This window comes from Piliocolobus tephrosceles, chromosome 18 (assembly GCF_002776525.5).
Source record: "Piliocolobus tephrosceles isolate RC106 chromosome 18, ASM277652v3, whole genome shotgun sequence".
NCBI lineage: Eukaryota > Metazoa > Chordata > Mammalia > Primates > Cercopithecidae > Piliocolobus > Piliocolobus tephrosceles.
This window is the reverse complement of record NC_045451.1, coordinates 20,958,989-20,983,395: the sequence shown is the minus strand read 5'-3', so window position 1 is coordinate 20,983,395 and position 24,407 is coordinate 20,958,989. Positions and strand designations below refer to the sequence as shown.

General features: G+C 42.9%; 1 protein-coding gene across 1 annotated transcript in view; it reads right to left on the bottom strand.

Moving 5' to 3' along the window:
• Positions 1–24,407, bottom strand: part of ALPK2 (alpha kinase 2) — a 133,376-nt gene that overhangs the window by 76,296 nt on the left and 32,673 nt on the right. Inside the window, exon 4 of the mRNA XM_023218343.2 lies at positions 19,856–21,551. Coding sequence (XP_023074111.2) covers positions 19,856–21,551 — 1,696 coding nt within the window. The remainder of the gene's footprint in view (positions 1–19,855; positions 21,552–24,407) is intronic.

Genomic DNA, 24,407 nt, shown 5'->3' with positions numbered 1-24,407 from the left:
GTAATGGCCACACAGTGGAAACCACCCAAATGTCCATTAACTGATACGTGACTAAAACCAGACCTGGTATACCCATACAATGGAATATTACTCGGCCATAAAAAGGAGTGAAGTATTGATAGATGCTCCCATATGGGTGACCCTTGGAAACATTACACTAAGTGAAAGAAGCCAGACACACAAAAGCCACCTACTGTATGATTACATTTATACAAAATGTCCAGAATGGGCAAATCTATTCAAGACAGAAAGCATATTAGGATTTGCCAGGGGCTGGGGGAAGAGGGGGAGAGGAAGTGACTGTTAATAGGTATGGGTTTCTTTCGGGTATAATGAAAGTGTTCTGAAATTAAATAGTGGTAATGGTTGTACAATTTGTGATTGTACTTACAAAAAATTACATATTTGGCTTGCATTAAATTTCTATTGGACAGCACTAATTTTAATGAGATAACTATTTTCTTTCCCAACTGTCATTAGTGATAGTATAGAATCTAGCCAAAGCTAATCAACGTGGGGTGATTTTAGCCCCATCCCCACCCCATGGGACATGTGGCAATGTCTGGAGATATTTTTGATGGCCACAACTGGGGTGGGGGTGAGAGGAAGAGATTGCTACTGGCCAGGGATGCTGCTAAACATCCTACAACCCACAGGCAGCTGTCTAGAACAAAGAATTATCTGGCCCACAATATCAGTAGTGTGGAGGCTGAGAAACCCTGCCCTAAAGGCTGCTCAGAGGATTCCTGCCCCACCTACAACCTCCTTTGCTCCATCTCTGCTGCTTTGACTTTCCAGGGGTCTAATTCAGGCTGTGGCCTTCTCAGAAGACTTTCTCCTGGAGTCCACCCCATCACAGTCCTCAGGCCAGGAGCTCCTAGTGATTCTGTGGACTTGGAAACTTCCTGAGCAGAATCCTGAAAGGGCCTAGGGATTCTACAGTTGATTGGCTGTGGAGTCTCTGACTCAGGCCTTACCCTTCCAGGCTTCCTGAGTCCCCAGGTGTGATGCTTACACTCAGTGAAGCTAGCTTCATGCAAGATAGATTGCCATTTTTCTTGTTTTCTCTTCCACATCAGATTTTCTAAGCCAAAGACAACTGAAATTTGCAGTCTGTGTGAGGAATGGGCTGCTTCTCTGACACCTGAAGTAAAAACCCAACCAAGAATATCCAGACTTGCCTTCAAGCATGTTATTTTCAAATTACCTACTCTGTCTGTTTCTGATGGCTGCTGTAACAAATTGCCACAAATTTAGTGGCTTAGACAACATAGATTTATTACTTTGTAGTTTGGGAGGTCAGAAGTCCAACATGAATCTCACTGGGCTACAATTAAGGTGTCAGCAGGACCTTGTCCTTCTGGAGGCTCCAGGGGAGTGACATGGTTTGGCTGTGTCCCCACCCAAATCTCATCTTGAATTGTAACTCCCACAATTCCCACATGCCATGGGAGGGACCCAGTGGAAGGTGACTGAATTATGGGGGCAGTTCTTTCCTGTACCGTTCTCATGATAGTGAATGAGTCTCACAAGATCTAATGGTTTTAAAAACAGCAGTTACCCTGCAGAAGTGCTCTCTTTGCCTGCCGCCATCCATGTAAGACATGACTTGCTCCTCCTTGCCTTCCGCCATGATGGTGAGGCCTGCTCAGCCATGTGGAACTATATGTCCATTAAACCTCTTTTCTTCCCAGTCTTGGGTATGTCTTTATCAGCACATGAAAACTAATACAGGGAGAGAATCCCCTCTGTCCAGCTTCTGGAGATGGCCTGCATCCCTTAGTACATGGTCCTTTCTGGACCTTCAAAGCCAGCACAGTAGCATCTTCAAATCCTTCTCTGACCGATGCTCCTGTCTCCCTCTTCCACTTAAAAGGACCCTTGGGACCAAGTGGGACCACCTGGGTCAAAGCTAATCTTCCCATGTCAGTGCTGATACCCTTAATCACATCTGCAATGTCCCTTTTGCCATATTCACTTCGGTAACATATTCACAGGTTCTGAGAATCAGGATGTGGATGTATTTGGAGGGGATTATTCTGCATACCATACTGTTACATGGGCATGGGCAGTCTACTGCAGGGGGCAGGGTACCTTAGGCACATTCTGCTGCCTTCATTCCATAGGGAAAAGAAATAGGGTATTTTTGTTTTTCCGGAGTTGGAGAATTTGCCCAATCTGAGTTCTCAGGTAGTTAGATGCTGACTTTCCAGATCGTAATTCTCAGCACTCCTATGCCCCATAAGGGTCAGTGAGAGATTTACTTTTCTGTTTTTATATCTTTGAATAGCTTCAAATGAATTACTGTGATTCAGATTTGTTTTTTTTTTTTTTCCGTTTGGGATTACAATGCTTCTGAAGTTGTCACACTCGCTGAGTTTAAATCTCCTGTGACAGGTAAACCTATCAGATCACATGACGATGTTTAACTTAACATTTATTGAGATCTATCAGATACTGTGTGTGCCCAAGAAAGCTCAGCACTGACCCACAAGGAATATAAAATCTAGCAGGGGAGACAAATAAGTATACTGCCAATCTAACCCCAGTGTGGTGTGCAGCAAAGGCTCTAAAGTCAGTAAAATAAAGAGCTATAGGACCACTGGGGAGGGCGTGAGGCAGGACTGGATGGTTACGTGAGGATGGTGAAATACTGAAAGGGTGATGAAATAAGCTGCATTGAAACACTGGGCCTTCAGGAATAGGCCAGAATCCTTTAAGGTTAAACCTAAAAAGGGGATGTCCTCAGTGTCCTGGAGGACAGGAAGTTCAACCTTAATGGTCGGCATTAGGAAATTGTCTTAAAGATCCCGCCTGGAAAGCAGACCCTGAGACAAGAATGTGGATGCAGTTAGTTTATTCAGGAGATGCTCCCAGAAAACATGGGGAGAAAAGGGGAATATAAGATGGAAGCAAAAACCACCAGGAAATGGGACATGAATGAACGATTGTGGGCTGCTATGGACAACAGGGACCTGACAACATGGGGATCCTCTAAGGAATCGCGTGATGAATGCCTTAAACTAACTCCACAGGAAGCTATGGAGTCTACCAACTCCCACCCCCACTGGTGAAGGACTTTCCTGACTTCTAGATCCACTTTCTGGTGTTGCCAAGCAACCTCCCAGCTCATGAAGTTCTCAGGCTGTGGGAGCTGTCAGGTGGTGGAAACTGCCTTCACCTACAGCTGCGGGGAACCTAGGTGGACTGAGTAGCTATGGGGCCGGGCGTTATCAGCACCTGCCTTAGAAGCAATTGAGTACTTTCAACAATCTGGATGTTGGGGCCAATCCATGGGGTTCTTTCACCTCAGTTAATCTGACTACACTCAGTCAGCATTCAGTCATCATCCTCACCTTCACCCACTTCAATTTGTGTTGTGTTGATCTGATTTTCTTATGGAACTTGAGTTCCAGTTTTGTCACTTACAAATAGAGGTGGCCTGGGCATGTTAATTAACCTCTTTGAGCCTTGTGGGCCAGCTCACAGTTTTGTTACATGGACTACCAGAAATGCCAAATGTTGAGCATTAATACAGTACTTGGAACACACAAATATTCAATGAACAGTTATGAATTTGTGGATGATGACAACACTTCTGTTTCTCCCTACCATCAGCGCAGACTTGTGACCTGGTATAGAAGTTAAGGTGATCTAAAAATGTACCTCCAAGATGGTTTCATTTTCAGTCTTTTTAACTACAGAACTGACTGATGTGATTTGTGGCTTACTGCTTACTTTGGGTAAATAGCAATTCCATTTCAGAAAAATGCCTTACTAAAGTGTCAGTTGGTGTCATGCAATAAGCACAATATCAGCATCATCATTCATAAGAACCTAGAGCCTCCCAGTGAACAGGCCAACCTCTGGCGTAAATTAGGTACACATGGAAGCTATTTTAGACTACAGGGATGCCCTTTAGTAGTTCACTATATTTGTGTACCAAATAGCTCCCAAATTACCTGGAGCTGTGGATGTAATTTCTGAGGGTGAATTTACGTCTTAGCTCAGGCTGCTATCACAAAAGGCCATATACTGAGTGGTTTAAATAAGAGACATAAATTTCTTCTAGTTTTGGAAGTTGGGAAGTCCAAGATCTAGTTATGGAAGCTGGGAAGTCCAAGGTGTTGCTGATTAAGTTCTTGGTGAGGGCTCTTTTCCTGACTTGCAGGTGGCTGCCTTCTCATTGTGTCCTCAGATAGCAGAAGGAAGAGAGGAAGCAAGCTCTCTGGTGTCTCTCCTTACAAGGGTTCTAATCCCATCATGGGGCCCCAGCCTTATGACATCATCTAAACCTGATTACTTCCCACAGACTCCACCTGTTAATAGTATCACATTGGAGGTTAGGACTTCGACATGAAAATTTTTAGGGGTTACAAACATTAGTCCATAGCACCTTAGGATTACAGAGTGATGCTCCCCCTAGGGGAATTTGGCAGCTTGTGTAATACAGTCTTACCATACATGGTTCTAGAAATATAAGACAGGAAATTTTATCCATATCAATTTGGTTTTACAACACTCATTTTTAGAGCCCTTGGACTCTTGAGGGCTCCTATCCAGCATCTAACTTTCAATATCTGTTCATAATCACACTATTCCCTCAGTGATCAAAGAAAAACATTCTCTTGCTGGCTTTTTGTCTCTTAAGGGACTTTTTAAAGCTGTAGTATTGTAATATACATACTATTTTTCCAGTAAAACAGAGTGGAGCTTATGTTGTGAAACATCTAGAAAGGGGGAACAGAGACATTGTTTTTAAAACCATTAAATGTATTGTCAGTTACCTTAGGTAAGAGTGAAAGAAGTGACTTTGAGACTGACTCATTTAGGCTAGAATTGGCGTGAGGTATAAGGGCATAAAACTGAGGAAAAATGACGAGGGCTGTAGCTTCGGTTCTGCCAATAAACAAATGGTGTGACCACAGGCAAAGAGATTAATCCTTCTCTCATGAACCTGTAAGTTTCTCAAGGGAAGAAACAACATATATATTGTTTTGTAAATTGTTTCCAAGCATTTAAAAAATATCCTTAAGTATTTTCAAAGCATGATTTTTAATTCCTGCATAGTCCAAAGAATATTGTACCATAATATATTTTGCCATTCCTCCACTGTTAGATTGTTTCAGTGTTCATTATTGTGAACCATGCTACAATGAAAAGACTCTTGTCCCGAAGGCTCTATTTATACTTTTGATAATTTTATTAGGCTAATTACAGGGCCAAAATTTACATGTTAAAGGATTAGTAAATATCACCAATTTGACATCCAGAAGGGTTGTGCTAATTTGCACTCTTGCCAGCAGTGTAAGAGAAAAGTCTGTTTCCACACAGTCTTATTAGCATGAAGTATTATCACTTTAAGAACAATCTTTGAAAATCGAGAAAGGAAGGAAAGGAGGAAGGGATAAAGGAATGGAGTTGATAAGTTTATGATGAATTTCATGAATTGCATATTTGATGTCTTTGTTCTTTTTTTTTTTTTTTTTTTTTTTTGAGACAGAGTTTTACTCCTATCACCCAGGCTGGAGTGTAATGGTGTGATCTCAGCTCACTGCAACCTCTGCCTCCCTGGTTCAAGTGATTCTCCTGCCTCAGCCTCCCACATAGCTGGGATTACAGACGTGCACCACCACACCCAGCTAATTTTGTATTTTTAATAGAGACGGGGTTTCTCTATCTTGGTCAGGTTGGTCTTGAACTCCCGATCTCAGGTGATTCGCTCACCTTGGCCTCTCAAAGTGCTGGGATTACAGGCATGACCCACCACGCCCGGCCCTGTTCATTTTTTATTGAGCTATTCATCTTATATCAGTTTCTTTGTACATCACAAGTGCTTTTCTAAGTTTTTATTTGTTTTTAATATCAGTTTATGGTGGGGGTTTTTGTGCAAAATTCTTATATCATCAGATTTCTTTCCTTTTTTCCTTTTATGCTTAGAAAGACATTCCTCACCTTGAAAGCCACAGTGTCTTCCACTTTTTTTGATATTTATTTTGGCAGCTGATGTAAAATTAGGGATTCACAGGACCTAGGGGCCTTGGAAATTTACAGATCTCCATGTTTGACCCCTTCAGTTTACACTGAGCAAAGAGGCCCAAAGAGAGGAAAGGAAATCACCCAAGGATCTACAGTTGGTTAATGGCAGAACCAGAGCTAAAATCAAGGATTTCTAGCTCCTGGTTTATGTCTTCCTTTAAAAAAAAATTTTTTTTTAATAATTTTCAATAATATCAGTAAACATAATTTCTGTAAACATTTAAAAACATTATTAATCACCTCTCCAAATGTTAGGTTCCTTGCTTCCCTCTCCAGAGTCAATCCTGTCATTTGAATGTATTCTTCCAGACCTAAAAAATAATTTTATGTGTTTATGTATGTACAAACCACATATACTACTATGGAATGGTTGGAGGGCATAAATTGTATCATATTGTATGTATTATTCTTCAATGTACCTTTCTAATTCTATGTTGTTTTGAAGCGTCCATCGTTTGAGCAGGACACATTTTATTTAGCCAGTTACCCATGAACATTTCCTTAGAAACGTTTCCTTAGAAACAATTCTACAACACACATGTCATATGCTTCCTTGGGTCTTCATGCAAGCTTGTCTCAAGAGTCGATATTGAGAAGTGAAACTGCTGCATCATGGCTAATGTCCTTTTCAGTTTTAAGAGATTTTAAGAGATGTTTTACGAGATTTTGCCAAATTACTCTTACTGGCAATGTAACCATTTCCTTCTAATATCAGCCTGATATTGTACTTTCAATTTTTTTATCTCATGAAAGATGTTATAGCTTTAAAATTTGTATTTTCCTAATTACTCATAAAGTTGAGCATCTTCTTGCATATTTATTGACCATTTGTCTCTTCCATAAACTTTGTATATATTTACCTTTTAAAAATAATTGTTAGGGGTGTTTTATCTATTTGATTTTTGTATACCCTGGAAATTAATCTTTGTCTATTATAATGTCCTACATACAAAGTGTATCACTTAATTTTCTTAGTGGTATTTTCATTCTATAGAAAAATTTTAATTTGATGTAATCAGAATTATTGATATTTCTTTTTTTTTTTTTTTTTTTTTTTTTTGAGTCGGAGTCTTGCTCTGTCGCCCGAGCTGGAGTGCAGTGGCCAGATCTCAGCTCACTGCAAGCTCCGCCTCCCGGGTTTATGCCATTCTCCTGCCTCAGCCTCCCAAGTAGCTGGGACTACAGGCGCCCGCCTCCTCGCCTGGCTAGTTTTTTTTTTGTATTTTTAGTAGAGACGGGGTTTCACCGTGTTAGCCAGGATGGTCTCGATCTCCTGACCTTGTGATCCGCCCGTCTCGGCCTCCCAAAGTGCTGGGATTACAGGCTTGAGCCACCGTGCCCGGCATGATATTTCTTTTTTTCTGTTCTTTTTTTTCTTTCTTTCTTTTTTCAGATGGAGTCTCGCTCTCTCACCCAGGCTGGAATGCAGTGATGCAACCTCTGGCTCACGGATTGAAGCAATTCTTCTGCCTCAGCCTCCTGAATAGCTGGGACTACAGGCGTGCACCACCATGCCCATCTAATTTTTGTATTTTTAGTAGAGATGGGGTTTCACCATATTGGCCAGGCTGGTCTCGAACTCCTGACCTCATGATCCACCCGCCTCGGCCTCCCAAAGTGCTGGGATTACAGGCGTGAGCCACTGAACCAGGCCTGTTCTTCTTGTCCCAAGAAGATCTTATATCTCTCAAGATCAAGAAAATCATTTTGAAAATTTTTTTCAGTACTTCATAGTTTTTTTAAATTTTAACTCAGAGATCAAATAACCTCAGAGTTTATTTGGGATCCATCGTAAGGTAGTGGCATCTTTTCCACGTGGTGGCTAATTGTGTCAGCATTGAAGCACTTATCTCTTCCCTACAAGTTGAAAGACTATTTCTATCCATAAACCAAATTCCAGTATTGGATTCTGTACTCTTTCCTCAATTTGGTTTATCTACTTATTTACGGCCACTCCCACACTATCTTATGACCACAGCTTTATCATTTATCTTGATATATGATTGGTTAGTTCAATGCTTTTTCCATCTCCTTTCAGAGATGCAAGTGCATCTTCTATCATAGCCAAAGAAGACCAACAAAGACCAACAGAGGCCATGTCTCTGGTACTGAGCTCCAACAGCAGGCAGTAGATTTGTTACAGAGACTAAAACCCACCTTATTGCCAAGTGACCCTCCTCTCACCAGCCTCCCCTGTTGCCACCCAAATTCCTGCCACTGAACTACTCCTCAAAATAAAACACAGCTGTAAAATGCACACCTGTTTTGGATTAGTTACAATAAATCAGGATCTGTATTTATTTCAGTTCCCCAGACAGGTGAAGAACAAGCTGCATTTATAGCAAGCCAACTAGAAAGCAGAAGAAAATTCCAATCATGAGTTTTTGTTTTTCCTCTTAGGGCAAAGGAGGTTACACTTCAGGAGCCTACACTTTTTGTTGTTTCCAAACTCCTGTGAGTCTTCACAGAAATGCTTCTAAAAGTTGTAGTATTCACTCTAGATCCATTTAACTGAGCCCATGGTTTTCAAACTTTAATGCCCAAGAGAATCCTCAGACAGCATATTAAAAATGCAGGTTCAGGCCAGCCACGGTGGCTCATGCCTATAATCCCAGCACTTTGGGAGGCCGAAGCAGGCAGATCACCTGAGGTCAAGAGTTCAAGACCAGCCTGGTCAACATGATGAAACCCTGTCTCTACTACAAAAAAAAAAAAAAAATAGCCAGGTGTGGTGGCAGGCTCCTGCAGACCCAGCTGCTTGGAAGGCTGAGGCAAGAGAATTGCTTGAACCTGGGAGATGGAGGGTGCAGTGAGCCGAGATTGTGCCACTGCACTCCAGCCTGGGTGACAGGGCAAGACTCTGCCTCAAAATTAATAAAAATACAGGTTCAGCAAGTCTGGGGTAAAACTTAGGGACCTGTGTTGTTTTTTTTAAAAGACCCACCTCATCAGGTGATTCCAGTGCGAATCATCTAGGCCCTCACTTTAAGACACTGCCCTGGGGACTCCAGGCAGAGCAGAACCACCTGAACACGAGGCATCCAAATCCTTAGTGCAGGCTGTTTGCCGTGACATGTTTTTGTAATGACTTAGCTCTGTGAGATCAGTCTACAGGGGAATGATGTCAGTATGACCAACACGCTGCATTGGTTCATATGCAGTTTTTCTTTAGCAAAGGGAACCAGAATAGCTGGAATAAATTACAGAAAATTGAGCAGGAAAACAAGCCTTTAACTCAGCTTTTGCGTTGGCAGCAGGGGCCCTATTGTATTTTAACAGACTTCAAATGCAGCCTGCCCTCAGCGGTCCTCTCTCCCAGGCCTGTGTGTCTGAGGTCAGATTGAGCGGCACCCCCAGGCCCACCTTAACAGCATCTTTGCTGTCTCAGAGATCCACTTCTGTCTTTGAGGTCTCAGAACCCTCAAGCTGGCTCCATCTGAAAGACCTCCAGCATCTCCACTCTATTGTGTGTTTTTAATATCTGCCGTGGTGGCCTCCTGCCAGCCTGGGCCACCTCCCTGGGCAGTCCAAGTGAGCTTCCCAGCACATTTTTAATTTTGTTAGTCTCTGGTTTCAAAATGGTCTGTTTCCTAAGTGACCTCTTGGGGATACTAATTTTCCCCAAAGCCCTTATACTTTACGCGTGTGATTTTTCAGAATGTGAGGTGTTTCTGGGATGCATATATGGCACTAGGGCAGGAACGCCTTATGTGAAGAATAGCCATTGCCTCTGTTTGAAAAGCGATATTGAATAACCTGATGCTGTGTTCCTTGGCTGAGATTGTGGGAAACCAGGGGCAAGGACTCCAGAATCCCCAAGAAAGTACATCACAAGCTGTATAGCCTTTAGCTCTCTACAGCCCTGCTCTGCGGAGGTGGAACTTGGAACCCCCCAGGAGTTAGCTCCATGTGGGCTCCAGGACTCTCAACCATGGCTGTGCCTCGGTCACCCAGGATCAGTGGGAGCTTCCATATAAGAACACACACACCTGAGCTCTAACCGAGATCTGCTGAAATAAGGACCTCGGGGATGGGGCTTGTACGTCTGTATACAGTCAGCCCTCTGTATCAGTGGGTTTTACATTTGTAGATTCAACCAATCATGGACCCAAGAGATTTGGGGGAAAATTGCATCTTTACTGAACATGTACGGACTTTTAAAATTGTTATTCTCAATGATAGAGTATAACAACTATTCATGTACCGTTTACATTGTATTAGGTGTGATAAGTAATTAGCGATGATTTGAAGTGAACAGGAGGATGTAAGTTATTTGCAAATACTATGCCATTTTATATCAGGAACTTGAGCATCCTCTGATTTTGGTATCTGAGGGGGATCCTGGAACCAATACCCCACAGATACCAAGGGACAACTCTATTTTGCAGTTACAGGCCAGGCACAGTGGTTCACACCTGTAATCCCAGCACTTTGGTAGGCGAAGGCAAGAGAATCACTTGGGCCCAGGAGTTCGAGACCATCCTGGGCAACATGGCAAACCCCATCTTTACTAAAAATAGAAAAATTAGCCAGGTGTAGTGGCACGTGCCTATAGTCTCAGCTACTTGTGAGCCTGAGGTGGGAGAATCACCTGAGGTCCCGGCTGTAGTAAGCAATACGTGGGCCACTGCACTTCAGCCTGGGTGACAGAGGCCCTGTCTTGGGGGAAAAAAACAGTTTCCATATGATTGTGTAGCTCAGCTAAGGCTCTCAACCTTGGAAGTATAGAGAATAACCTGGGAGCTTTTAGAGCTTCCAAGGCCCACACTGCAGACCAAATCACGCCAGAATGTCTGAGAGAGGGCAAGACCCAGGTAGCTGATGTTCTAAAGCTCCCAGGTGATTCCGCACATAGCTAGGGTTGAGGGCTCAGCTTTGGGGTCTTTTCTCATGTGCGAAGGATCCTATGCTCTGTAGACTGTGGCTACTGGAACTTTAGTGTGTGTACGAATCTCCTAGGAGTCTGGTTGAGAATGCAGAAGGACTGGAACAGGGCTTCCGAGCCTGCATTTCTAACCACCGGGTCCGTGGACCACACCAAGAGTCACAAAACTGCAGGTACTAATGACTCTTCGTTTATTATTTAGCCCTGACAGAGGAAAATAACTGCAGTGAGCCAGGACATTAAACTGCAGGTCCAGGACAGTTAATGGTATTTGGCAGAAGTGGCACAGCAGGCTTTGTGATTAAAGAGAAAACAAATGTTTGTTTTCCTGCCTGGGTCAGCTAAGGAATGGTACTGACAAGAGGTGTGCTGGCCACACTCTAAGAGATGAGTGATTGGAAACCTCCGCCCTTCCAGCTGGGCGCAGTGGCTCACACCTGTAATCCCAGCACTTTGGGAGGCCGAGGTGGGCGGATCACAAAGTCAGGAGATGAGATCAAGACCATCTTGGCTAACATGGTGAAACCCTGTCTCTACTAAAATTACAAAAAATTAGCTGCGTGTGGTGGCAGGTGCCTGTAATCCCAGCTACTCGGGAGGCTGAGGGAAGAGAATCAACTGAACCTAGGAGGCGGAGGTTGCAGTGAGCCGAGATCGGGCCGTTGCACTCCAGCCTGGGTAACAGAGCAACACTCCATCTGGGAAAAAAGAAACCTCTGCCCTTCCCATCATCAGCTGAGATCTGGAGTCATTGTTTTAATAGTTGTTATTTTAGGAGAACACAATTGAGTATGCAAATGAACTCAAGATCTCAGGTTGTCCGTAGAATGGAGCACTGTATTACAAGATGGTTTTGATCAGCTGCTTGTATTCTTCCATACCCTAACAACATTTACTAGAGCCCTGCGATGTACCCTGCCTGTTACTGGATGGCCATGCAGATTTTCACGCTGCTGCTTACTCTGTACCGCCTGCCTAGCAACTAGCCTGAACTTAGATTAACATGAAGTTTCATACCACATCAGCTCAAATCTGCTTAGCATAGAAGTAAATTTTCTCCTGTTACTTAAAACACAAGTGGGAATTAGTGAGCTATGGTGGCAGTTTGCCACCTTTGAAGGCATGAACTTTCGAGGTGTGAATACATACATCATTTAGTAGGAACTACTGGACTTGCACATCAAGGCCTCTGTCTCTAGGTCTCTCTCTCACCCCCAGCTTTCTGTTTAAATCAGTCAATCCTCATATTGTGAGCAAATCCAGGAAAGACGGCACATCTAGACTTGCTCATTCTTTCCAAATGGCACATAATAGTCCTATTGATTAACTAAATGCCTCTTAGAAACCAAAACACCCTTGGTTTCTTCAACCTTTAGTTCAGCTGGCTTTGATCATCTGTTCAGTCCCACAGGCTCATAGGGGCACCTCTTTCCTGGCTATACTCCCAGTCTCGACTGTGAGGCTGATGTCGTCCTGGCCACTGGTAAAATCCCTGGCAAGAAAGTGACCAGAAGCTTTCCTCTGACCTCAAAGAGGAGATGAGACCCTGACATTTTTCTTTTTTTGAGACAGAGTCTCGCTCTGTGGCCTAAGCTGGAGTGCAGTGGTGCAATATCAGCTCACTGCAACCTCTACCTCCCAGGTTCAAGTAGCTGGGATTACAGGCAAGTGCCAACATGCCTGGCTAATTTTTGTATTTTTAGTAGACATGGGGTTTCACCATGTTGGCCAGGCTGGTCTTGAACTCCTGGCTCAAGTGATTCACCCACCTCAGCCTCCCAAAATGCTGGGACTATAGGCATGAGCCACCGCACTTGGCAAATCTTGAGAACTTACTGGGTGCCTGGCACTATGCTAAGTTCTCTTTTTGAACATAGGTACAAAGTCTTATCAATAAATGGTGCTAGAAAAATTGAACATCCACAGGAAAAAAAAAGAAAAAAGAAAAAACCTTAACCTAAACCTCATGCTTTCTACAAAAATCAACTCAAAATGGATGATTGGCTTCAAATCCAAAACATAGAGCTATAGAACCTAGAAAAAGACCATGGCAGAAAGAAAATCTTCAGGATCTAGGGAAAGGCACGAGTTTTAGACCTGACACCAAAAGCAAAATCCATAAAAGGAAAAATTGACCATTAGACCTCATCAACATGAAAAGCTTTTGCTTTGTGACAGCCCATGTAAAGAAGATAAAAAGACAAACTTCAGACTAGGAGAAAATATTTGGAAATTTTTGGGAGGCCAAGGTGGGCAGATCACAAGGTCAGGAGTTTGAGACCAGCCTGGCCAACATAGTGAAACCCCATCTCTACTGAAAATACAAAAATTAGCCAGGCGTGGTGGCAGACATCTGTAATCCCAGTTACTCCAGAGGCCGAGGCAGGAGAATCGCTTGAACCAGGGAGGCATAGGTTGCAATGAGCCAAGATCGTGCCACTGCTCTCCAGTCTGGGTGACAGAGGTAGACTCCATCTCAAAAAAAAAAAAAAAAAAAAAAAGTGTGTAAACCAACAAAGGACTATTCTCTAGAATGCATATAGAAGTCTCAAAATTCAACCATAAAATAACAATCCAGTTAGGAAATGGATTTAACAGACATTTCACCAAAGAAAATATACATTTTAAATAAATACATTTTAAAATGTTCAAAATTGTTAACCATTAGGGAAATGCAAATTAAAAGCAACAATGGGATATCACCACACACACATCAGAAAGTCCAGAATAAAAAATAATGACAACACCAAATGCTGGTGAGGATGTGGAGAAACTGGGCCCTCATACAATGCTGATGGGAAACAGCATCTCTGGAAAACAGTTGGACAGTTTCATTACAAACTAAATATGCAAGCCCCATATGACCAAGCGATGACCGTCCTGGACATTGGTCCCATAGAAATGAAGACTTATGTTCACACAAAAGTCTGTACATAAACGTTTTAGCCATAAGAGCAAAAAACTGGTATCAGCCCAAATGTTCTTCAACGGGTGAAAGACTAAGCGAACTGCATGGAATACTACTCAGCAATAAGAAGGAATGAACTTTTGATATACACAAGTTGAATGAATCTCGGGGAATTCTGCTGAATAAAAAAAATCTCAAAAACTTATATACTGTATGATTCCATTTATGTAACATGTTTGAAATGGCAAAATTTTAGAATTGGGGGACAAAGTAGTGGTTGCCGGGGGCTACCGAAGGGGGAGGGCAGGAAGCAGGTGTGTATGGTTATTAAGGGTAACACAAGGGATCTTTGTGGTAATGGAATTGTTCCGTATGTTGACTCTGGTAGTGGATGCAGGAACCTACGTAAGTGATAAATGTCTGTAGATCTTAATAGACACATACAAGTACAACTGGGGAACTCCAAATTACATCAGTAGATTGTATCAATGTCAATATCCTGGTTATGACATTATACCATTGTTTTGTAAAATGTCACCATTGAGGGAACCTCGGCAAAGTGTACTGCCATCTCTCTGTATTATTTCTTACAACTGCATGTGAATGTACAATTATCTCAGTAAACATTTCAATTAAAAAACATGTAATAAAACTATTCGTAAATGGTATAGATCTGCTAATGAATTCTCTTAGAAATACTTAGTGTATTCTGTTGCTTTATGTTTAATTTTAAATTGAGCATTAGGGGAAATGCAGTATATATATATATATATATATCAGGTTTTTTTTCAGAGACAGGGTCTTGCTATGTTGCCCCAGCTGGTCTTGAACCCCTGGGCTCAAGCAGTCCGATTGTCTTGACCTCCCAAAGTTCTGGGATGACAGGCATGAGCCCCTGCACCTAGCCAGGAATGCAGTATTTTAATTGGAACTCTGCCAACACTTTTATCTAGAGGCGTGTTGCCATTTTTGTCTTCCATAAAACTTTTGTCCCAAGAAAGTCAGGATTACAAAGAATGAGGATGAGAATGTTATGGGTTGCTCTGAAAGGAGAAATTGTAGTTAGGGATGAAAAAAGTAACTCAAAGCACCTTACAGGATCTCAGTCTTGAAGCAGCAGGTAGGCTGAGCTAGAAACAAGGTGGGCAAAGGAATTCAGATGGAAAGATGGACCATCCACCACCTGTTTTCCAAGTAAGGAAACCAGCTTATAGTCCTACTTTGCCTTTCAGAGATAGACAGAGGCAAAAGGCAGAAAGTCCTGAGTGCTAGGTGAATATGGTAAGATCTTCCTGGATCTAATTAGCAATTTTTCAGAGATAATGAAGCACTAATAAAGCAAAGTTGTAAATCACCAGCATTCACAAGGGAACCCAAGTGCAAGATTTGGATGGTGCTGGGCACAGCAGCTCACGCTTATAATCCCAGCACTTTGGGAGCCTGAGGCGGGCAGATCACAAGGTCAGGAGTTCGAGACCAGCCTGACCAACACGGTGAAACCCTGTCCCTGCTAAAAAAAAAAAAATACAAAAATCAGCCAGGTGTGGTGGCACCTGTAATCCCAGCTACTCAGGAAGCTGAGGCAGAAGAAACGCTTGAACCTGGGAGGTGGAGCTTGCAGTGAGCCGAGATCGTGCCAATGCACTCCAGCCTGGGCAACAGAGTGAGACTCCATCTCAAAAAAAAAAAAAGAAAATTTGGATGGTTTAGAACGGGGGTCCCCAAACCCCGGGCCATGGAACAGTACTGCTCTGTGGCCTGTTAGGGTCTAGGCCACACAGCAGGAGGTGAGCGGCAGAGCACGAACCCCATTGTGAATGGTGCATACAAGGGATCTAGGTTGTGTGTTCCTTATGAGAATCTAATGCCTGATGATCTGAGGTGGAACAGTTTCATCCTGAAACCAACCCTGCCCCGTTCTGGCTGTGGAAAAATTGTCTTCCACAAAACCAGTTCCTGATGCCAAAATGTTTGGGGACTGCTGGTTTGAAACAGCCCATTCCCAGGCCAAAAGAGTAACTAATAGGAAGCACATCCTATTAGCAGAAAGTTGGCCTCAGCATCTTTTATGTGAAGCCAACCAAAGAACGTGCTCAGGAAAATAAAGGCCATAAAGTGGTAGAGACGACTGATCATTAGAATCACACCTAACTGGCTGGACGTGGTGGCTCACGCCTGTAATCCCAGCACTTTGGGAGGCCAAGGTGGGTGGATCACTTGTGGTCGGGAGTTCGAGACAAGCCTGAGCAACATGGAGAAACCCCATGTCCACTAAGAATACAAAATTAACCAGGCATGGTGGCCCATGTCTGTAATCCCAGCTAATCAGGAGGCTGAGGCAAGAGAATCACTTGAACCCAGGAGGCAGAGGTAGTGGTGGGCTGAGATCGCCCTATTGCACTCCAGCCTGGGTGACAAGAGTGGAAGTCCATCTCAGAAACAAAAAAAAAAAGAAAAATCACACCTAATTATACTTGGCATTTACTCTAATATTGTATGACTACTTATCCAGTCAGTGATTGATTGCCTATTACATGGCAGGCACTAATCTAGAGACTTGGGTTATATCAGCGAACAGAATACACTGAACAAATTACCTTCCATCACAGAGCTCAATTCTGTGCTTAGTGCTGATTCCTGATCAGGAAGATTCTTAATTACCAGAGCCCAAGAACACATTTCCTTACTGTACGCTTGCGATCCCATGACCCCAAACAGAAATGCAACTCCCTCTGGGGTGAAGCTGGGCAGCTGTGCAGGAGCACAGACACAGCACTTCTGACTTAAGAGTGAGGATGATCTTACCCCAGTGTGGTTGCTGAGAAACTTAAGATGGGCAGACTGTCAGGCCTTTGCCTCTGACTTGGACGAGGAAAGTGAGCTCAAAACCAAGGTGAAGAGTTGGCAGTGTGACTCTTGAAGATGATTCAAGTTAGCCTGGGGTACCCTCTCTGTTTTCCACTCCCAAACTGGGATTAACTTTATAATCTTCCATAAATATAGAGACACTGGGGGCTTTCCAATATTAGCCTGGCTAGGTACTATTTCAAGACAAATAACAGCAAGATGGCCTTGCATTCTAAAAGAGAGAAAGGGAGACAGGAAGCGAATACACCTGGAGATGCATGTTTAGGCAGGAGATAGTCTACAATATGGCCTTGTTCTTAGAACATTAGAGAGATGGGGTTTTTCTCAGCCTGCTAAAAATGGTATGAAGATGAAGAGAAAATACTAGGAGGTAAACTGCCGGTCACTGTTTCTGCAAAAAGGCACCTAAAGGTAAGTGAATCAGGCAAGACTTAAGATTGGGCAAATTTGGCCGAGCGTGGTGGATCATGCCTGTAATCCCAACACTTTGGGAGGCCTAGGTGGGTGGATCACCTGAGGTCAGGAGTTCGAGACCAGCCTGGCCAACATGGTGAAACCCTGTCTCTACTAAAAATATGAAAAGTAGCCAGGCATGCTGGTGGGTGCCTGTTATCTCAGCTACTCAGGATGCTGAGGCAGGAGACTCACTTGAACCCGAGAGGCGGAGGTTGCAGTGAGCTGAGATCGTGCTATTGCACTCCAGTCCAGGCAACAACAGCAAGACTCCGTCTCAAGAAAGATGAAAAAGAGTGGGCAAATTTATTACTATGGCCCCCATCGCAGCATTTTTAACCATTTCAAATTTTGAGGTCCCCACAAACCTCCAATGTCTGAGAATAAATATTTAGAATGTCTTTTGAATTTGTTATGGAGAGATTCACCTATCTTTTTGTGAACAGTACTATTTTAAAAAGTTGAATTTAGTTACCAATGACCCCCAGTGCTTCTGTGTCACATCTGCGATGATAGTTAGCCACTTGCTGTAAATTTGGCTACATTGTATACGTGTGTAGAAAATACAGGTATCTTCTACAACTAAATAGAAACTTTTGCATGGGTAAAAGAATCTCAAATATGCCAGTCCTTGTGGCAAAATTTTCCTGCTTTAGTCAAAGGAAAACAAACACCACAGATATAAAGATTCTTTTTCTAACTCCAGGCTCCACAGAACTCCTCTTAAATGTACAGCTTCCATTCACATTTCTGGTTGTCCCTCGAGTGAGAGGTCAGCTCTGCTACTGACCACTGCAAAGTGAGAAATGGTCTCACCACTTGCAGAAAATGCAAGCCCTTCAGTTTGCTTTCTGAACAACAGTGTTCACGGTTCTGAGATGATTGCCTTAGTCACACCACAGAGCACAGGTTGGACCTTCAGCTGATACCTGGTAGAGTGAGTGTGTAGTGATGAATCTATGTGTGAGTGTGTAAGCCAAAGAGTTCCATAAGACCTTCCATAGAGTGCACAAGATAGATGACCTGGCTCCCCAGAAATGGCCCGTTTTACTCGACTGTCTTGCTAGTAAACAAGTGAGCCAGGGCTCTCGATCTCAGAATTCGGTTTAGGTCACAAGCTGAGGATGACAAAGGGGACTCCTCCCTCTAGCTCTTTGAAATTTGGGGCAGATGGATGAGACAGAAATTGCCTTCCACAATGGTGGCTCTAAAACCGATATCATCAATCAATAGCCCCCTTCCTTTCCACTTCCTCCTTTTGAGTTACTTTATCACCTTCCCCCACCTTTAATAATAATTTGTCCAATGAAACACTTTGAGTGGATAAATGACTGTAAAAAAGCACTTAGCTGAGCAAGAAAGAGCATTTTATAATTAGAAAAGGAAATGCTACGTTTTTCAACATGAAAAAATTAACATTGTCACTTTATTTTGTATTAAAATATGGTCAAAGCACCTCCCTAAGCTTATCTTGGGCATGAAACTGTGGTCATTGGTGTGTGAGCTGCTAAGAGACGTGTGTTAAGTAACTGGATAGGAGAATCTGGTTCGCCTGTGAAAGGTAAAATATAAATGTGGCTTTTACTTGGCTAGTTTGGCTAGCAGAACAGAACAATTTGCTCAGTCAACAGTTACCTAAAATCTGGAGATTTTTAGATAGGCTTTTTTATGACTGAGTCTTTAGAAATTCATGTGTCAATTTTTAATATTTTCACAGAATTAAGTCACTTTGCATTGAGAATATTTTATCTTTGGAGTGTATCTAGTCTTCTATAAAAATAATACTAGCTTTCTAGTACAAAATCGGGAGAAAGGGGAATACAGAGTATAGTAAAAATAATAGACAAATCAGTTTTCTTAGGTATTTATTTACAAAACTCCAATCTTGCCCATACTACAGCGTAAGTCCAAAGCTCACTGGGGACCCTTTAAAATGGAAAATATCATTAAAAACATAAGTTATGTATCAAGCACAACATCTTTTGTGCATTGATTATTCCCATAAATTTAATTCCATCTCTTTACACTCCCAAAGCGGTAATGAGGGAAAACACATTTATTTCTTGGCAACTTTTTTTCTCTTAGCCTCGTTTATACTCTGTTTTAAAATAAGACAAACATCCACTCAAAAACATCCCACCAGTGTGGCAAAAGTTACTCTGCCTGCTTTCCCTAGCATCACAAAAAAAGTGAATTCTACAAGTCTTTCAGACACACTGAAGTCTTTCATTCATACCACAAATTCTGATTAAAGCCAAAACCTATCATTTTCAAAGCACTCCCTTGCAAATGACTAAAAGCAATGGTTTTTTTCCCCCTTCTTCCTTTAAAGGCTGCACTCAAAACATTCGCTTGAGAAACTTTCTGAATAGTGGTATTGCCTGGTAAAACACATGCAGCAGACAAAATATCAGATTTCTTTTTCCAGCTGTCCAGAATCCCATTAGTGCCTCTTAACTTCTATCAGTCTTTTGCTATAATTAGGATGGCTTAGGGTTTATCTGGGCCTTTTTTCAAAACCAGATTTCCTTCCGAGCAGCAGCAGCTGTCATGCACAAGTACCCTGATGGTGTTGGGAAACTTATTTTGATTTACATTATGGTATAGCAATTGTGAATGTGAAGTAAAGGAAAAGACATACACGCACATGCACACACACACGTTCTTTTTATCTCGTAATTTATTCAGAAGAAAAGTCTTACCTGAGGATGATCCCTCCAGTCTGGAACCTGGCTTGTTTCAAATAGAGTATTAACTTGCATGCCTTCGCCCTTGCAATTGGTGTTACCTTCTTTGGAGAGTGAGTCTGTTGAAGTTTGAAGGGTTTTTGCTTCTTGCTCTGCCTGGGTTGAAATAGCACATTCTCCTGCATCAGCATGGGAATTCTGACCAGTCGCTGCTGCCGTGGTGTGAGAAGTCTCTCTTTTATAACTCTGGGGTAGTGGGTGCTTAGCAGATTCTTTGGCATAGCAGAGATGAAGGGTACCTTCTGTTGTACTTTCTCTCAGGTTGGCATTCGGCTTCTTGGGATTTCCCTTCATTCCCAGCTGCCTCACCCTGGCAGGTTTCTGTGAAGCCCTCTCGCTCCATGAGTCCTTTCCCCCAACTCTCTTCTCAGCTGCCGTCTCCCAACACTGGCTCATCCCTGCGTTTTCCGACTCACCGGACAAGGGCTTCATCTCTGTCTCTTTTACTGATTCATCCATGTTGAGCAGATTGTCGCTGGTAAATTCCTCTCTCGCTTGGTGGCTGTCTCTGGTTTCTCCTTGAATTCCTGGATAATCATTTTCAGCAGCCTCAGGAGCAGTGGGGAGTTTATATCTCCCCTGTTCTGTCACTGAAGACGTCCCATCCTGGTGAGGTCCCAAAGTGAGAGGGGATGAGGGACTGTGCTTGCAGGCTCTGCCACTCCTCACCCCAACTTCTTGGGGTTGTGAGTGATGACCACAGAAGCCAGCAGTGGCAACCATAGGCCCAGCGTCACCTGACACCTGAGGTCCACAACCCATTCCACTGAGGAAATGCTCACACCCACCCAGGCAATGCTCACCGAATTCCATCTCTTCGTCATCGCTTTCTAATAAAAAAACATGCTCAGTCCCCAGCAGGTTCCTTTGCCAAACTGCATTAGAGTAATCCGTCATAACATCGGAACATTCCAGATACTCCAGGTCATCATCTGAAAACTCCTCGGTGTAGGTTAGGGTTCTCTCTGGGCAAAGTTCATAGTCACTGTCAGAGTCTTCACTGGAAACCTGTGGGCTGGGTTGTTTCTTGGCCACGGCATTGTCACCCGGGTAAATGTGTGCAGTTGCCTCAGACAGCGGGAGACTGAGGCTAATGTATTTCTGTACTTTGGGACTTTGCTGACTGGAGTGTAAGCCTTCATCATGAGGGCCATCATTGTTCAGGCCACCATCCGAGAACTTGGATGCTGTGGGATGCACTGTCTTGTGGCAAAGTCCATCTTGTTTTTCGTAAACATGACTTGAATTAAGAAAAGGCAACGCATCTGCAATTTCTTCTGTGTTACTTGGATCATAAGCCTCTCCAGGGTGCCTTGTTCCTTTGACACCCAAGGGATTTTCAGAACTGGACACACTAATGTCAAGATTGCCCAGTGACTGGAGGGAGAGTGAATGGTTGGACCTGGGAGTACCTGGGGAGATGCTTTCTTCTTCCTTATAAAGATGTTCCTTCTCATCAATCTGATTTGCACTTTCTTCTTCACATGTCCCTGTTTCATGTTTCCAACCTGTGTCCCTGTCATCTTCCAGGTTAGGAGACAGTTGTGGGTTCTCTGATGAGCACTCAACCTCAACGGAAGCAGAACAACAGATCATTCCAAAAGAGTTTTTAGCCGAGATTTGATAGACAGCAGCATCATTTTTGGTACAGCTAGGATGAAGAGAATATACAGATAAGTGTGCCACATTTGGACACGCATGCCAACATTTTCAAACCATGGCACACAGAGAAAATGACCATAGTTTTAGTGCATGTTCAAGGAGATCTGTGATCTCCCTGGAAAAGAGTTTGTGGTCAAAGGCAACTGACCTCTGGGCCCTGGTGCCCCTAGTGCTGAGAATCCTAGGCGCTCAGCATCCTCCCTTGAAACTTTCCTCAATACTGCCTCAAATGGAAAATGCTGAGGATTGCGTCATGACAGTTTACAAATGCCATGGCAATGTCAGGAAATTACCTTATATGGTCTAAGAGGGGGAGAAACCCTCAGTTCCAAGAATTGTCCACCCCTTTCTTGGAAAACTCATGAATAATCCACCTCTTATTTAACATATCATCAAGAAATAACCATAAAAATGAGCAACCAGCAGCCCTCAGGGCTGCTCTGCCTATGGAGCGTCATTCTTTTATTCCTTTATTTAAAAAAAAAGAAAATGCTGAGAATTACTTAGATGAATGGGGAAAATATATTCTAATTTCTTCTTCTTGCCTTTTACATCATTTTTATATTATGGAAATTTGATAAAGCATTATTTTTCTAGAGTGAGACACTGTACATGAATAAGTAAAATGTCAATTCTTCATGTGGTGGAATAGCACAGAGAAACCTCAAATCTTTGGAAGACCCTGCTAAAAGGGTGTCATTTTTGCCAGAGGCCATAAAGATAATACCATGATAGGACTACGTATGTGAAGGACAGTGCTGTTTCCTTTGTAATTTAATGTGATTAAAAGTCTAAACCACAGCCTGTGAGCTCCACTGGCTGGAAACCCATGTCCACATGCCATTCTGACCTACATAGATCAAGCCAGATGTCAGCTTTGGCCCAGCAGGGGAGGAATAGAATCCTGGATCGGACTGCTTTCTCAGTTCCGGATGGATGGTACTCCTGTGGTTCCTCCCATTGTGGATCAGAGCCACAAGGAGCCTGCAGCCTGACATGCTTTACTGGGTCTTTTCCCACTGGAACCCTTCCCCAGACACTGCAATCTCAATAAAAACTTGTTACCTGTGTTTTGTATGTTTCACCCTTATTAATCTCATTTGACCTCATTGTAATTGTAATATTGCTGACCTCATTGTATGCATCAGCCAACCCAGAAGTCAACAATCATTTTTAGAAGGCAGGGGCTGTGGGTCTGGCTTGGTCTGAGAGGTAATACTTAGATCTTTATTGACTGTTCTTTGTGTGAAATACACACAAATATCTAACCTAGGAAGGGTCAGTGTGAGACACAGACGGATATAACATGGTCATCTTTTCTCTTCCCCACTGAAGGGACCCTTGCCTCTACAACCCTATACGTCCTCATAAACCCTCAAGTGGTAGTCCCAGTTCACATATGTCTCATTTTCAGAAGTCAAAGACATCTAATCCCAATTTCAATAATGTCATGTTGAGTTGGCAACCTGGCTCCTGGGTAGAAGCCATTCAGGAGTGGCTGAGGTTGGCCAAGCTTGACCCATGGCTGATATTGGGCTTTGCCTTGGCCAATAGCACACATAGAATAAAATTTAAGGCAACTTTCTGGAGAAAACAATACCTGCGCTCCTGTGTATTTCACTAAGTTATTCTGAGGTTTAAATGAGAAGATCAATGTTAAGGGACTTTGCAAAGAAGAAATGTTATACCAGACGAATTCTCCAAGAAGGTGGCAGTGCCAGGACCAAGTTACCTCTGGTGCTCAAGAATCATGCAGAAGAATCATCAGAGAACTCTGTTTAAAATTCTTGATTCAGAATCACTAGGTCAAGGGCCTGAGAATCTGCTTTTAAAGATTTCAAAGCCATTCTGATGCAAATTGTCCTTGGTCTACCCTTGGAGACATCCTCAGCCTCATCACTGTCAATTAGGCTTAGGGCTCCGCAGTTCAAGCAGACTCTTCTCAGATGAAGAACAATGCCTATTGCTGCAGTTTCACATCATCCACATTGTTGGCGGGAAAAGAAAACAAAACTGTGAAATATTTAAAGAGGTTTATTTTGAGCCAAACATGAGTGACCATGGCTGGGGCACATCCTCAAGGGGTCCTGAGAACAAGTGCCTGAGGTAGTCAGCTTTTACAGTTTGGTTTTATACATTTTAGGGAGACAGAAGTTACAGGCAAAGACATAAATCAATACATGTAAAGTGCATGTTGATTCAGCCCAGAAAGGTGGGACATTTTGAAGTGGTGAAGGCCAGGTTACAGGTCATAGGTGGATTCCAAGATTTTCTGATTGGCAATTGGTCAGAAGAGTTAATTTTTACTTGAAGAGTTGAAGCCAGCAGAAAGAAATTGTTAAGATAAGTGAGTTGTGGAAGCCAAGGTTCTTGTATGTAGAGGCAGCCCCTAAGTAGCAAGTTTCAGAGAGAATAAATGGTAAATGTCCTCTCTGGACCTTAGAAGGTGTCAGATTCTCTCCTGAATCAGGAAAAGACCTGGAAAGGGAAGGAGATTCACTACAGAATGCAGATTTCCTCCCACCAGAGTATGGCTTTGCAGGGCCATTTAAAAATATGTCAAAGAAATATATTCTTAGAGTCAAATACTTTGATTTTCTTTAAGACCTGCTCTTTGTTATGGGATGCTATACCAGAATCAGGTTGGAGTTGAGTATCTTCCTGCTACAGAGTCTGCTGTGAGTCTTATGATCTCTATGTTAATGTCAGTGGTGGTCAGTTGTGCCTAAACTCCAAAGAGAGGAGGGTATAATGAGGCCCGTCTAACACCCTTCCTGTCATGGCCTGAACTAGATTTTTAGGTTTCTTAGGGATCCCCTTGGCCAAGGGGTGTGAGGGGGGTGCG